Below are 16,880 nucleotides of genomic sequence, written 5' to 3'. Positions count from 1 at the left end.
ACAAATTGCATTTCAAGGGAAAAGGGGGCAGTTCCTATGATTATTTTGTATGTCTTTTATTTTTCATTCACAGTCTTTGTTGAGTTATAATGGCAGAGATTAATGAAGTGACCAAGAGATCTTCCTTTGCATAAAACTGCTCTCAGCATATTTCAGCATAAATGTAAACTCTGCCAAAGCAATATTGTAAAAATATAAGAAGAATATCTTGTAAAGTATAAGTTCATTTAAATTTGGTGTTTGTTTTTGTTTTTTTTTTTTTTTCCAGAGACCTAGAAATTATCCGTGAGTATACTGAAGACAGAGATAATCTGGAAAGACAAATTGAAATACTTCAGTAAGTTTTCAGTAATTCAATTTTTTATTATCAAACTTTGTCCCAACATATTTGGGATAAATGTTTTTGTATGCAAAAGACCAGGTTGAAATTTGGGAAAAAGTATCAAGTGAAAATACTGAAATGGCCTCATTATCATAGAAGGTGCTGTTCTTAACTGTCCTAAATGTTACTGTGATATTAACTCTACTGTGGTACTGACCCACTAACATTTCAGTTGGTTTCTTTTCATTTCTTTTAGCCCCACTTTAATTTCTTTCTGATAAACTGAGTGAGATTTGATTCTATCCATGCTATCATAAAAATTATTGCCTGGCTCCTTTTTTTATTGGCTTTACTTCTCCAGTAACTCCCGCTCTTATTGTGGTCTGGAAAGTACTAAGAGTGTGCTGTATTATACAATAGGTGCACAAATTTTTGCTTTCAAGAAGGGTCTCAATGAATAGATTTTTTTTATATCTTTAGCTAATTTCCTTATCCTAAACAAATTCTTTTGAGCAGATGAATTGTATTTGTCTTTAGAATCACCTCAGCAATATTTAAAGGGAAGTAATTTTGTACCAAAATGGCTGGGCTAGTTGTTTTGTTGTGGTTTGTTTCTTTTTCTTTTTTTTCGGTGACCATTCCTACAGTATCTTTTTTTCCACTCAGCTGACCAAAGACCATGCTGCAGAAGTGAAAATGGGCTTCCTGGGCTGCCACTGAAGGCTAAAATTCAGTGTTTTTTTCAGACAATTTGTTTGAGTATCTGTCAGCATGTTCCTAGTTTCATGTTACTCATTAGTATTTACCAAAGACAAAAAAGGGGTCTTTTAGAAGTATTTAAAAAATTTCTCTTTGTGAGAAGCTACATAGTTTTTAATGTTTTCTTTAGTCCTGCAAGTTAAACTGTGTTTCTTTGTTAGATCAGCTAATAGAAAGTTACATGACAGCAACGATGGTTTAAGAAGTGCACTTGAAAACAGTTTCAGCAAGTACAACAGATCATTGGTATGTATTTATGATTTTTGTATTTTGTCAAAGAAGATGTAAGAATCAACACAGCAAATTTAAGTTGGTATTTCAGTGGGTACTCAGAAAATTGAGTTTTATTCAGGGGACAAGAGTGGGAATACTCTTGTGTAGTTGAATTTTGTTAGATTTTAGTTACATTTTGTGAAATAATGGAAGTTTTGTTAGAGCATAACTGCTTTCTGAGATGCTTTGGAAAGTAATAATTTTTAATATATGCTGTAATATTTAATGAGGTGAATAAATCAAGAGTTTCTCTTGAGCTAAAAGGAATGTATTTGTATTGTGTATATGGGAGTGCCCTACCATTGACAACACACTTTCTCAGAAAACTGCCCTTTTTTAGTAGTAGGATCTTAACCTAGCTTGAACTTTTGTCCAGGCAAGTCACTGGGAAAATGAATAGCATGGACTACTGTTAAGGACCTTAGTCAGAACCTTTTGGGTCTCAGAACTGCACAGGAGTCTCTTGTAATAAATGTCACCTGACATCCTCCAAAGTAGAGAAAGGAAGGCTTGAAAGTAACAAAAATCCTATTCTACCCTGTCATTTTGCTGTCCTGTGAAACCTGTTAAGCTCTTAAAACTAATGGCTGGGCCTCATGAGGAAAGCAGATAGCTTTTTTAGAAGGATGGGACGAGATAATGGGCCCACAAAGAAAACACTGGGCAGGAAAGAGGAAAATAGTGGTCAGGTCACTGCTTGTTTCCAGTATTCCTTACCAAGGAATGTGAGTGGTTTTTGCTGATACAAGTTACCAGAGATTCACTACAGATGCAACAGCGGATACCATTTCCTACTGTCATGCCTAGAACTTTAAATGAGCGTATTACAGAGAAGACAGAGGGAGCTGTTCCCAGTGAATGAATGTGTGGAGGCACAGCAGAATGTACAAAATACTTCGTCACATGCAATTAGTTGAGACCTTTCCTCCACTATCTCTCTCAAGATCTAGGGGGTAGCGCTACTGAAACTAGCTCAGCCAGTGACACTTCCCGTTTTTTTTAGTAGTCAGCATGCCATGTTCTAAATACTACTTTTCAAAGCTTAGCATTTCAGAGTCTTCAGGTGTAGTCAATGAAATCATCCTCTTGGAAATTCTATTGTCTTTTGTAGTTGAATGTGTCTGGTAGGTTCAGTATAAAGGCAGTGGTGAAGCCTAAATGCTATAGGTAATAGGCCTTTTGACCCTCAGTCATATATAAAGTATGAGGTTTAACTGAATTTAAGTAGCTAAATATAAATATATATAATATAAAGAAATATATATTAAATACATCCAATTTGTAATTTTGATGATGCGCAGTTTTTCCTTAACAAGTCTAGATACTCACACTGTGTTCATCAAAGTTATTATGCATTTATTATGTATCTCTTGCAGCGCTTAGCAAACACCTCACCCGGAAGTACCATTTCTAGAGGCAGTCCTAAATTTAATGGTGAACATTCTCCTTTAAACCCACGGTATGACAGGTAAGCCAGACTTGTTTCTGTTAATTTGAAAATTACTTGTCTTAGAAGAGCAGATTACTGTTAAGTAAGAGAGAATATGTCTGATTTAGAAGTAATGTGTGACCATAGCATATGATCCAAAGTATCCTGAAGTCAATATGAATTTTTTCAATTACTTCAGAAAGCTCGGGATAGCTCTTTTCAGCGCGAGCCATAAACTTATGGAGAGTTCAGACGGCCTCTTGTTTGGTCTTGGCCTCTTGATTCTAGTTTGATTCTCAGTCTCTTTGTCTCCAAGAGACTATAAAACTCTTCTGAGGGGCTTTGTTAGCCTTACTCAGTACTTGGAGAAATAAAACATTTTTGGGTTTATGTTCAGCTTGTGTGCCTTTTTCCCCATGTAGTAATTATTACAAATGTGGGCCTAATTCTTCAAAAGAATAAACAACCTCATCTCACACTGACATGCAGGAGTAGTGAATGCACTTGGATATTAATGGGGAAAGAGTACAAAAATAGTAAGTTATCTAAATGCAAGTGTTAAATGGTCAGAGATACTTATTTTTGTACTTACTAGATACGGATCATCGATCAGAACTTCCTCTGATCATTTCAGAGACTCACTGAAGACACTGGGTATTGGAGCCAATCTCAAATGCTATCAGTCATGCTATTCCTTCACACTTGGTTTTTTAAACAGTTAGATCTATCAGCAAAAATGTGTGTCCCTACTCAATTGATAGATTATTTTGTCTTCTTTTTATTTCAGTGGTACTCCAAGCCATAGAGAGATCTCTGATAGAGGTCTTAGTATTCTGTGTTTTACATTTTGCCAGAGAGAACAATATCTTGAATGGGGATTAAATTGACTTCTGCTTCATACTCGTAATATTCATTCAGTGGTGTCACTCTTACTCTGCTGTTTCCATGGGAGATGTGTTTGCTGGGTGTAAAGGTTTGCTTGTCACAAGCTGTTTCCTTCTTCTGAATGCACATAAACCCAATTCCCTGGTGTTGGACCCTCTGCAAAATTTTAGCGGCATCCACTCTGAGTTGCATATTACGTTGAGTAATTTTCTGAGGAAGTAACTAAAACCTCTCTGGAGGCTTAGTGATGTCATTCTCTATGAATATTTATTAGGACCTGCCACATGGTGCAATCCTTGCATTTCCACAAAAGTGAGAAATACAAGCTACTTTAGAAGAAAGTTTATGTGGTAGGAATAAAGCTTAATCTTAACAGATATGACTTGACAGTATCAAAAGACAGAAAAAGATGTGAATGTCCCAAAACCTGTTTGTTTTCAGTACTTTGTCTCCTGACATCAGATCAGCATTAAGAGGTATTGGTTTGCATACTAGCATGTTTTAAGCAATTTGTGGTAAAAAGTACAATTTTTCTTTTTTTTATCTGTAAGATTAATCTCGGTCTAACTTGCTTTAAGCGTATACGAAATTCCCAGCATTGAATTAATGGTTCAGTGAAGTTGAAAATTGCCTACTAAAAAGCTTTATTTCAGGAAATGCCTGACAAGCTTAACTTTGTTATAGCATGCACTCTTCCTCAGTATTTCAGTGATTTGGTATAGGCCGGTAGATGCATGAATCCAAAGAGCATGTATGCTTTGGTATTCTACAGCAAAGATCACATGCATTCATGTAATTATTCATTAGCCTGAAAGGGTATAAATTAGATGGTTCTGAAGGTTATTGCATGGGACAATAATGCCACTGCCATTTGGCCAATTGCAGGGAGGAATTCGACTCATAACAACTTCATAATTTGGTGATTTTCCCCAGTGTTCTCTTCTGGGCTGTGCCATCACATGGGGAGCCCCTTGGGACCGAGCTGTTTTTACAAGGAGTGATGTTCTTGTCTGTTTTAGCAGTTCAGTGCATCACATCCATTTCCAGCAGGGCTAAGCCAGACCCTCTCTTCTCTGCTATGACTTGGAGACCTTTAGTGCCTCACTTTAGTTGGTGCCTGTCCCTGTCTTGCTGCAGGAGCATGATAATGATTGTAGCTGTTGCAAACTTTTTTATAAGATTAGTTATTTTGAGACTCACTCTATTAACCTTTCTTTTCTGTGGTTTTATTTACAAAAATAAAACCTTTTTTTTTTTTTTCTGTAAGCCATACTGGCATTGCAGCATTCTTTTAAGTAGTTTTATATACTATATCATCCAGAATGGAAAAAAAAAAGATTTTTGAAGGAAGGTTGAGGGAAAAGAGAGGAATTGTGTGTAAAATTTTAGGTTTTAGGTTTGCCTACCAGAGTATAAGAAAATTTTTCAGTAACTTCTTCCACCTTACTGATCTCCTGAACTTGACTACTCTCTCTTCTATATTTATAGCAGTTCCTTATTGGCATGAGTGCCTTTGTGAGCAAATGCATTCATTTAAATGAGGTACTGTATGTTAAGGTTGTTTTATGTCTTAGAATAGGCTAAAATTAGCTAAACCATTGTATATAATTTTCTTCTTTTTATGTCTTTGTAGTACATCACTTTCTGAATGTTTTTTTAGATAGGCTTTTTTTAATTAACATTAACAGTCATAATTACTGAGACTTGGAAAGTCACCATCAGTAACATAGATTAAATAATTTAATCTGAGCATCCCAAGTCATATGATTGAGAAAGAAATTCTTTATAAAGGCAAGATAGGGATTGGCATAAGTCTTAAACTTAGCATTAGCATTTCTAAGAATTGATTGTTCAGAAGGGCTCAGATTTTTTTGGGAAGAACAGTTATTTATTATTGGAATTTATTATATGGAATAATTCTTTTCTCGCCCTCCAATATTTTCTTTTTAGGTCATCTTATTCGTCTTGTGTTGATGAAGATTATGATTCTTTAGCCCTTTGTGATCCTATGCAGAGGATAAACTGTGAAGTTGACAGCTTACCTGAGAGCTGTTTTGACAGTGGTTTGTCTACCTTGAGAGATTCAAATGAGTATGATTCAGAAGTGGAATACAGACATCAAAGGATTTTTCAAAGGTCACAGTGTATGCAAGAAGGCTTTGGTGGTGATGCTTCTGATACCGATGTAAGTGCCAGATTTACTTCTTCTCTGAGAAAGACATTTGATTGGAGACAAAATTAGCTTCCTGTTTTTAAAAGAAAGTGGATCTTTGTCCACAGGCTGGTTAAAAGTAAATATTTGGGTCATATACATTTAAATGAAATTAGTGAAAATGTTTTGGAGAATGTAAAAATATTTAGTTCTCTTTTTTGTTTTTACATTTTTTGATACATTTTTGAGGTAATAACTTCATTTTTGAAGTTTACATGGTTTTTGAAGGTTGTTAAACCGTATGCAGAAAGCATCTCACTTTCTAATGATAAAAAAGCAGATGGAAGTAAAATAAGCTTCCATTCATGACCTCTTATTGCTCTGTGCCAGTGGAGGAAAAAAGCATGTATGAGATAGAATACTGTTAGTGCACACATTGACTTAGGCTAAATCTTGGAGAATTTAAAAATCTAAGAAGGTGTTACTGTGTCCGTTTATTGTTGGTAACATTGAAAAAGTTACTGAGGACTATATAGCAAAATTAGTATCGAGCACAGTAGAATATGGGGTTTTTTTAAGGCAAACCATTTCTTGTGCATTTAGGCATTAGTATCTGTTTGTGGAGACTTTGCTATGAGTAGTGTTGATTACAGCTGTGCTCTACTTAATTTAGCTTGAGTAGCAGTAGCATAGAGAGTAATGTCTTTGGGGAAGTTTTTAATGTTAGCAAAAAATAAGCTTTGAAATAAAGTATTGTCACAATTGTTTATTCTGACTGTGTTTTAATTTGAAATTTTCATATAGAAAATAATTTGCTCTATTAGAGTACTGAAAGAATGGATGCTGAACAGTAAACATGTTAAAAGACAAAATGTAGATTATAGTAAACAGCAAAAATGAATAAGAACAGAATAATCACAGTATTTTGATTAGAATTGCACAGCTGTATCTGGTAATTTATCTCTGTTTAATCCAAACTTTTAAAATGTTTTAATCAGTCTTAGCTGTGCCTTTCCAAAAAAGCATACTTTTCTCACCAGAGAACTAACTCATACTTTCAGGTTCCAGAGATCAGGGATGAAGAAGCGTACAGTCCTGCTAACAGCGCTGCAGTTTTCGACTGGAAGCCCTCACGACCAGTTAGTCGAAGTGGCTCAGTTGCTTCAACAAGGAAATACATATCTGCTCTCACCCCTGAGGTAACCAGTTCTTCAGGGGAAAATTGGAAAAGAATGATACAGGGGTTTTTTTTATGAGTTGTTACAGAGGGATTCTTTTTATTTTCAGTCAGATGCAAATGAATGCACTCCAAAATACCCCAGTTCAGAGAAGGCTTACAAGATTGTTCTTGCTGGAGATGCAGCAGTGGGAAAATCCAGTTTCCTTATGAGACTTTGCAAGAATGAATTTCAAGGCAATACCAGTGCAACTCTGGGTATAGTTGGTGTTCTTCTTAAAATATTCAAAGGAATGTCCTTGTTATTTTGCAGTGAAGTGGGTGAAAAGCTTACTTTTGTGATTGCTTGCTGGGATTTCCTGGATATACACACGTGGTTTCTTAGGATGTGAGATCTAATTGAGTACTAAAGCTTAATAATAACAGCTGTTTGTAGTGGACAATAGGATACTGGTCTAATTTAGTTTTTCTTTACGAAGAAAATGCTTTCTGAACAACATAAAACACCAGTAAAGGAATGCCAGTGTAAGGAACTTCCAGTGTGTGTATGAACTTTCTTGCATTTTTCATTGCTTTCTTGTTTTCTCAACACTTCCGTCTTTCCTTAGTATTTCATTCTATCCTTTGATGTCTTTCATACTATTTTTTGTTGCCATTTCTTCAAAGTGTTATTGAAGCTTTGGTTTAAATACAGCTAGAAGGATTTCTGACTGACTTCTTGTGTATATTAGTATAGTTGTCAGTTAACAAACTTCTTAACGATTCCAAAGACTGAATTTGTCTTCCAGTCAAATCATACTTATATATGTGTTTTATTGCCTCCGAGTCAGGATTTTCATTCTAATTTATCTTTTTCTTCCTTGGTATTTGAAATAAAGTCTTTTATAAAACACTTTCATTTCTTTTTAAAAACTGTTTAGCACAATAAAGCAGAGGGAGATCTTATTTGTTGTTCAGAATGCAATTCATATCAATTCTTCTGGGAAAAGAAATACATTCAGGGGATTATTGCAGTTAAGAAGTATGTGCATGACTGACTGAAATCTTATAACCTATTAAAAGAGATGAATTTTTGAAAAACTGTTTATAGCTGCTACCTTTTAATTTTCTGCAGTTTTTTAAAGGTTATTGATGGGTTTTGTTAGACTATACACATGATTCTTTTCAGGTGTGGATTTTCAAATGAAAAGGCTAATTGTTGATGGAGAGCCTACAGTGCTACAACTGTGGGACACGGCTGGGCAGGAGAGGTTAGTGATCCTCTGCACTTACTAATTTGAACTCTTTTGTTTGTAAAAGTCGTTTGCCTTTTTTCACCTAGCTGAAAAAACCTATCAGTTGTCCATATGTAAATGTCTATAAACAGATGCAATTTTTCTGTGCTGAGACCTCAAGACAGGTGGAATGCTTTTGTGTTAGCTTTGGTGATGCTTCAGGTAATTTTTTCTCTCCATAGAAAGAAGTAGCTGAGGTTCACCACAGGATTAATTAATTAAATCCATGTGTCCCTCTTTGTCAATGCAAAACGATGGAGTAGATGCACATGGTTGCTTCTGTTTTTAGTCTCTAGCTTTCTTTGTTCTTAGACACCTGTATTTTTAAGCAGGTTTTTTTCTTAGAGATTCCCTGCCCTTCCCTTCCTCCCTGTCTCCTATTCTTTCCTTGAAAATCCTGGTCCTGATTTGCATTGTATTTGGTATAAAAAACTTCTTTCCAAAGACTTTAGAATTTTACCAAAAGTATCTTTGCAGATTGCTGAATGTATATCCAAGATTCTTCAAATTACTGTGCAAAGTTTCCTCAAAATCCTATGACATCTTTACTTGAGAGCCATTACTTCTTTACTGTCAGCTTTTAAGGCTTATTTAGAGGTTGATCTAGTGCCGTGGAAGTCAGTTTCATATGTTCGTTCACCAAGATTTGTGTTGGGCTGTATGTAGGTTGGGGTCCAAACAGTTTCCTCCCACAGAATAAATTTGTGAAGGATATTTTAATATCCAGTGTAAATACCTAGTTGCTGTACTTGGTCAAGTAGATTGTATAAAGTTTATGACAAAGATGACTGTAGTTGATCAAGAAGTCCTGGTATAATTTTACTGGTTTCCTGTCTTTTTCAAAGGAGGTAAAGTAAGCCAATCAGTTTAGGACGTTACGTGTAGGTGGATCATCGAATCATAGAACCATTAAGGTTGGAAAAGACCTCTAAGCTTATGGGGTCCAACTTTTAACCTAGTACTGCTGTGTTTACCTCTAAAGTGCCACATCCACGCATGCCTGTTGAACACTTCCAGGAATGGAGATTCTGCCACTTCCGTGGACAGCTCATTCCAATGCCCAACCAACCTTTCAGAGAAGAAATTTTTGCTATTATCTAATCTAAACCTCCCCTGGCACAATTTGAGAATAGATTAGCTGTAATAGATCCACTGTAGATTGTTTTGGTATACAAAATATTGATTGTTGTTTAGGACAGAATCCTGTTGATCCTTAAGGAGCATTTGTAGACCAGCACCAGCAGTTTTCAAGAACTCATAGTGTTACATGGAGAGAATTGTACTCAGTAGTGAAATTAAATAATGCTGTGTTCTTAGTGATGTTAAACAGAACTATTTTTTGATAATGTGGCCTTATGCAAATCTTTTTTTTTCTTCTGAAAGATTTCGAAGTATTGCTAAATCATACTTCAGAAGAGCAGATGGTGTCTTACTACTATATGATGTAACGTGTGAAAAAAGTTTTATTAATGTGAGAGAATGGGTGGATATGATTGAGGTAAGACCCTTAAATATATACAACTCATAAACTATGTTTCATTGCATTGTTAGCCTTATTATTTATAAAATTTTATTGTCTGTAAGTTGTAATTTGAAATGAATGTGGCAGCACATTTCAGATACCTGTTTTTGGATGGCTTGAGTGTTCCTTGGAGTCTTTGCATTTTAAACCAATATATTAGATTCTGTAAATTAGCTATAGTTCAAGTGAAATTTTCAGTATTTCTTTCTACTTGTACTTCTTGTTTGTTTATTTGAATAGGAATTTACATTTAGTGCAAGGGGTTTTTCTCTCATGCCGGAGGTGCTTAATAGGAGGGAAAGTGGCAAGCAAAATATTGAGTTCATCTTCTGTGAAAGTGTTTTCTATTTGTCATGGTATAGGAGTTGGTTACTTTTCCTATAGTGATTTTGTCATACAGCATTTGGATGCAGTAACTAATTCCATTAGATTAACTTAACAAATTAAATTCCTTTTTGAGAAACAGGGCTTATGGGAATTGAAGAACATCTTTGCAGGCTGATAGTTAAGCTGACTGCTTACATTTTGAGTGGTTTATAAAAAGTTCTTGGCATAGCTTTCATAATTTGTAAATTTTTTCTACTAGTGTGCACGACTTTGTGGAAGGGAAAGTGGTATGATGTGATGATGATAGCCACTTCTTTGTATTCTGAGTGTTCGAGCAATAAGGAAATAAAATTCTCTTTATAGGATGCAACTCATGAGAATATTCCAATTATGATGGTGGGAAACAAGGCTGATCTCCGTCAAGCTGTTACAGAACAAGGGCAAAAATGTGTGCCTATAAACTATGGAGAAAAGCTGGCTATGGTAAGGTCCAAGTGTACCTCATTAATATGAAATGGTCTTAGGAATTTTAAGCTGAAAACCATGTGAAAAACTAGTAAACAAAAGTAATTTTCTGGTCATTTGTCCAAGTCAAGTAATGAAGATTCATGGATACTTTTCATTAAACTACTATGTTTTGATTGTGTTTGCTGGGTTAAATCACATCTCAGTGTCTGCTGAGCTGAACTTCATTATTGGCTGTGAAAGACTTCTCAGTCTTTTTTGTATAAAAGTGGATGGGCAGAAGACTGCATTTTTCTGCTGCTGAACAGAAGTTGCCAGTTCAAATATGAAGCACACTATTGACTGGTTTATGTCTGTCCAGCTTTTGGGTGGAGTATTTTCATCTTCAAGAGACCCTTGTATTCCTGCCACATGTGAAAGAAAAATAAAGAAAAAAGGACTTATTGCTATAAATAGAAGTGTGGACAAGGATTTTTTGCATGTATTTATATGGGGGATAAGATGCACACATCCTGTATTTTGTAGAATAATAGGGAGAGTCTTAAGGGTCTTGAGTGGCTGAGTGCTTGCAGAATTTATGGATTAAACTGGGGCAGAAACCATGTCTGTTGCTTATGGAATAATGTTTTTCGTTAACCTAGAATAACCAGATGCTGTAGTTTGAGTAGCTAGCAAGTTAGGTTAAGTAACCTATCCTGGAAAGTCTCTTTCTATTTTGCAGTCCTGTGAACAAGAAGATTGACTTTGGACATTAAGTTTATAATATGTTTTTTATTCAGTTCATTAATTCAGAATATACTGAATATAAACCAGATATAATTAAAAAACAATTACTGTTTTATTTCACAGTACTAAAGAGAATGTGTTGGACAATGAAGAGCACTAGAAGAAATCCTGCTCATTTAAATGTGTCATCATTCTCTGTGTTCTCATTCAGGAAACAATTTGTAATTAAATGTACCTGTTCACATGGGAACCATCTCAGATCAGTTAGCTTAACATTTTGTTTTTACTCACAGACTTACAATGCGCTATTCTGTGAAACAAGTGCTAAAGATGGATCTAATATTGTAGAAGCAGTTCTTCATCTTGCTCGGTAAGTAGCTGTGTTTCTGTTTTCACATAAACACAGTATATTTTATAAAAAGGACATTGTGTGTGAATATACATACAAAGATACACACATAGATTTAAAATTGTACCAATGTTAAAAAAAAATTAAAAGAATACTCTGTTAAATCATTATAGAAAAATGCAAGATGGGATTTATTCTCAGTTTAATGAAGTAACATTTTTGCTTGAAAATGTTACAAAGCTATCTCAATAATTAATATTTAAACTAGGACTCAGTTATGGAGCCTGCAATTTTAAAACCTGTTTGCTGAATGAATTTTAATTTTAATCCTACATGGATTTATTTTCCTAACTCTTTCATAATTTATTTTGAAATGTAATAATTCTATGTGTAATTATTTTTTAATTCTTTCACACATATTAGTATATATTCAGTTTTATTACCAACCATTCTAATTACACATATTTTCTTTGGTGTTCCCTTCTGTAAATTATTTACAAGATAGAAATTCTGTTTGTGTTCATTTAGCACCCTGGCATTTCTATGATAATGTGTGAGCCAAATATTACAGTTCTACTACCTTTTCAAACCATTTTTGGTTAAAGTATGATTTTGAAAGGCTAGTGGTCTGTAATCCATAATCAGTCATACGGGCACAGCTTTTAAGTGTGCATTTATAAAAAGCATCCAACAATGTGCATTTTTTTCTATGCAAGTAAATTAATACTTGAAACTGAAGCTATTTGGTTTTATACTTAGAGCTATGAAATACTCTTTTTCTATAATAAAATATTAAAGTAGGAAAAAATTCTCAAAAGAAAAGGAAAGGTAAATCAGAACACAGGGGAGTTATTAGATATTTAAAAAATTATATTTTTATCACTATGATTTGCATAGAAATATAAAAATGATTCCCAAATTGGAATGTGAGACATGTTGATTCTGTGCTAAATTCCATAGTATTAGCCATACGATAGATAGATGGTGATGAGCTCTTTGACATATAGTGGGAAAAGTGGAAGAGTGAACATGAAGAGAAACATGATAATTGAGCACATTTTTTGTTTAGTTGTGGTTTGTTTTTTTTTTTACAGTGAGGTGCGAAAACGAAGTGATACTCAAGATGATACAAGATCAGTAACCAGCCTGGCTGGGGCACCTGTCAAAAAGTCGGCCATCACAAAAAACTGTTGCAATGTTTAAACGACAGATGATTTTCCTCACCTAAGTAACTTGTACATTTAAAAAGCCAGAAACCAAACTGAAATATTTCAGTAATGTTTTCTTTTTATTATGGATTTATACATTTGGATATTTAGAAATTACACATAATGTTCAAAATCCAGACTCTACTTTCTACTCATTCAAATTTGTGAAATTGCTTCACCTCATAGACTCTGTTTTCACTTTTCTTAAGTAATATAATTAATTGCAATGAGCTCAGAATCAATGCCACAGTAGTCATTGCATACAATATTGTAGTATGTATTAATGTCTCTACCTGCATGTTTCTTTATGACATCAGTATTTCTTACATACAGAACTTAGTAATATCCAGTATCACTCAGAAGTAAAGAAAAAATTAGAGCTTCAATTCATTTAATCTCTTTTTGATCATGTCTGCTTATCTAGTTTTTGACAGCCTTAAGTATATGTTGAAACATTTCATAAGAAAAATCCAAACCATTAAAAGGTGGCCTAGGTCCAAGTAATCCCTAAGTTTAGGGGAACCAGAATGGTCTCTTGTCAGGAGAAGACAGTGGCAGGTGCATGGCATTCTGTTGTAGTTCCTCAAAAGTTGGCTAGTTAGAATGTATTTCATTTTGAGTGTTGGGGTTTGATTAAGAACGGAGAAGTAGACTTTACACCTGTCCTACACAGTTCAGAGGTGAAAGAAACATTTGTCTGGACTATTACAGTTAAAAATTCCAGAGAGAATGTAACACCTGTGATATGTAGGATTGCTAAAATTTAGGCTAGATCATTATTGGTATTACAGAGTGATATGAATTGTAATCTTCCCCTTGTTTTTCAAATATCTTCCATTCAGGTTATAATAGGATTGATTCTGAAGGATTGTAATAGCACATAGGAGTCTGATTTAATGGATATTTTTAATGCATTTTTTAAAGTTTCAGTTCTGCAGATGAAAGAATTGCTGCACATGCACAAGCTTTTGTATAAATTGTTCATTAAAAGAGAACCCTGGAATGAACAGCAACCACATACCTTAATCAGAGTTCCTTCACCTGATTTTAGAAAAGTTCTGAGAAACTTAGTAGGGTCAGCATCTCTAAAAACTGAGTTATTACTCCTTGAAGTAGTCCGCAAGAGTTCTACAGTGTAGTGAAAAATTATGGACACAGTTAGCAGTCATAATCCAGTTCCTTTTAGCGTTCACTGATTTTGATCAAAATAGGATAGGACCTTTTCAGAGCCAGCAAACTGTTGTCTCCTCTGTTTCCATTAATAAAACATCTCCAGGCTGAAGCCTAATTCAGTAAATCAGACTTGGGTTAAGTTTTATCAACTGATGGAGAACCCATATGACTAGCAGCTCTTGCTGCGTTTTATCAGCCCTCTATGTGAACACTGTATAGCCTGTACTGTGTTACCTCTTGTATAAAATGTGGAGGTCTAAAAAACAGGATGGTTCATAATTTACAAAAAAAATAGTTTAAACTAGGAAAAGTATTGTTTTTAGGCATCCTTTCAAACCTCTAATCAGAGCAGCTAATCCTCAAGTAATTACCAGAAAATTTTTTAACACGAGAGAGAAATCTAATGCCAGAACGAATAAGACATTTTATTTCACTATACAGTAGTTCACACGTAGAAGACAAAACATGTTTGGTGGGGGTTTTTTTTAAGTACTAAGAGAATCTTCGCATGCTACCTAATTCCATGCAGGAGATTACAGGGTTGTAGCATCTTCTCACACAGCAGTACAGGAGGCCTTACTGTAGTTCTGAGACTTATGTGGAGCAGGTGGCAGAGAATGTGGGGCACGCAGGTGTATCAGGAATATGCCTGATCACATACATATTGTTTGCTGTTAACCCTATATTATTTTTTATAAAAAATATATCGCTTCAGTTAGCTTCTTTGAGAAGAAAAGCCACGGTTAACTGACTGCACTGATGAGGGCCTATTCTGTGGTCTTGTGTGAACCCTTCCCTCTGTCCATGTGAGTGAATGGAAGTAAAATTAATTTGGGATGTGTTTGCAGATAATTCTTCCTGCAGCTGTAGGAAGAAGAGAGGAAAATGATCCAGTGCTTGGTTTCTGAAGTGTGAACCTTCAGCATGCAGACATTTGCATTTTATCAGGATAAGATCATGATTATAAGCTGTTACTTATATTCCAAAACATTTCTCGTTCAGTAACTTGGAGAGCCTAGACTGGGGATCAGTGTTCTATGTGTGTTTTCTGAGCTACTGTGTTTGACCACCTCTGTGGTCTTGTAAATGCAGTAAATGAGGTGAAATGTTTGCCTAAACATTATTGACACACCTGCATGAGTGAAGTGTTTCTGCTGGATACAGAGAACCACATAAAGTTGTTTGCAGGAAGGATTTCTGGAAGTGGTTTTGTCCAACCTTCCAAGGACACAAGCAGAGACGGACTTTTGCCAGCCCTATATTTGGTTATCCGTGGGTTTGGCTAGCCAGCCTGTGAAAATGACCCAAGGCAGAGGTACTACCACCATTCTGGGAAGCATGTTCTCATACTTGTCCTCTTTTTCTGGATAAACATTTCTCTTCATATCCAACCTCAGTTTCCCAAATGACTACAAATTTATGACCGTTTTCCCCCATAATATCACCTCCTGCTATTAACAAGAGTTTGACTACAATCTTGGTTGCTTCCCTTTCAGTGTCCATAGATCTCCCTTGGCCTTCTCTCCACCAGTGTAACAACATCAGGGGTATCTCTTGCAAATGTGGGTTCCACATCCCAGAATTAGCAGCATGTGTGCATGTGTAGTAATTGCTTTCATATCTAATATTTTTATCATACAGAGGGTGCCATGTGAATGTCCATGCTTGTAGTGAGGCTGGTTGAAGGATGTGAGTTCAGGGACCTACCTTCACAGCAGTTTTTCCATATCTACAGGCCACTGATGTTTTAGGTACTTCTGTTTTTAATTTATTTTAATGACCAAAATCTATCTTATGTTATTTAGCCAAATTAGTAAAGCTGAATCCATTTATTAAGCTCTGTAATTGTTTTGTGTTATGGAAAACAACTTTAATTTGAAGCAGTGTTGTTTTTAAAATAAGATTCAGGGTTGAAGATTGTTAACTGTTAACAAAGTTTTACCTTGGAGTAATTTTATGATCAACGTCTAGATGACTTAAAAAGCACTACTAAATGGGGATATAGCTATAGCTCAGTTGGAACTTGTTTTAGAAATCCTGTGATGGTCAGCTCCATCATGTCTTGAATGCTTGCATAGTACCATGTTGAATTCATGTTAAAGCAAAAGAACTTGGAAAAACATTTAAATCTAGAAATTAAAGCATGTATTTATACATGGAAAAAATGAATGCATAAATTTTTCTGTTGTTTTGCTTTAAAAGGTTACCTTGTCTTCAGCCTAAATGGTAAAATGGCAAACATCAGCTTTATGCTCTGAAATGGTTGCACTATTGTCCTTTGAATGTTTTTATGGTTTTTATTTAATACATAAGAACTATTCATTTAATCGCACAAATTTATTTTTTTAGTTAGTGGAAGTGTTCCCTTAATACATGTATTTATTTGAAAAGGAAAGGTCTTCTATGTTTTTCCTCATGATCTGTAAATAAATTATTTTTATTCACTTGACATGGAAACATTATCTTGTGTTTTTGACCCATTTTAATTGTAATGTATTACACATTTCTGAGGCAATAATTTCTGTGACATGCTCCAAAAATGCTTTGATCAGGTAAATTCTTGTAACCACTTTGTGCCTGTTTAGGATATATTAGTGGCTTAATAAGACAAGCTGCAGCTTCTAAGTTCTCTTATGGCCTTACATTGGTTAAGTATTTTTCTGTGTAACTACTTTTGTATTGACTAGAAAATCCTCTGTTAGGAAAAAAAATTACGGTTATAAATCTGTGTAGGATGTTAAAACATACTTTAAGGAAAATATCTATGGGCCACTCCTGCAAGGAATGTTGTTTAGCTGTGCATACATGCAGATCTCCAAATAAAGTAATAGGTTCTGTG

The 16,880-nt window shown here is 34.9% G+C and overlaps 1 protein-coding gene across 1 annotated transcript in view; it reads left to right on the top strand.

The window, feature by feature from the left end:
• RASEF (RAS and EF-hand domain containing) overlaps nucleotides 1-16,490 on the top strand; it is a 33,222-nt gene extending 16,732 nt beyond the window's left edge. Inside the window, exons 7-17 of the mRNA XM_069001941.1 lie at nucleotides 269-337; nucleotides 1,243-1,327; nucleotides 2,731-2,822; nucleotides 5,619-5,853; nucleotides 6,882-7,019; nucleotides 7,108-7,255; nucleotides 8,166-8,247; nucleotides 9,655-9,769; nucleotides 10,484-10,603; nucleotides 11,605-11,681; nucleotides 12,755-16,490. Coding sequence (XP_068858042.1) covers nucleotides 269-337; nucleotides 1,243-1,327; nucleotides 2,731-2,822; nucleotides 5,619-5,853; nucleotides 6,882-7,019; nucleotides 7,108-7,255; nucleotides 8,166-8,247; nucleotides 9,655-9,769; nucleotides 10,484-10,603; nucleotides 11,605-11,681; nucleotides 12,755-12,863 — 1,270 coding nt within the window. The 3' untranslated portion in view covers nucleotides 12,864-16,490. The remainder of the gene's footprint in view (nucleotides 1-268; nucleotides 338-1,242; nucleotides 1,328-2,730; nucleotides 2,823-5,618; nucleotides 5,854-6,881; nucleotides 7,020-7,107; nucleotides 7,256-8,165; nucleotides 8,248-9,654; nucleotides 9,770-10,483; nucleotides 10,604-11,604; nucleotides 11,682-12,754) is intronic.
• The last annotated feature ends 390 nt before the right edge of the window (nucleotides 16,491-16,880 follow it).

Source organism: Aphelocoma coerulescens (assembly GCF_041296385.1).
Source record: "Aphelocoma coerulescens isolate FSJ_1873_10779 chromosome Z unlocalized genomic scaffold, UR_Acoe_1.0 ChrZ, whole genome shotgun sequence".
In the NCBI taxonomy this organism is placed as follows: Eukaryota; Metazoa; Chordata; class Aves; order Passeriformes; family Corvidae; genus Aphelocoma; species Aphelocoma coerulescens.
The sequence above is the reverse complement of the archived record's forward strand: the minus strand, read 5'-3'. Positions and strand labels throughout refer to the sequence as shown.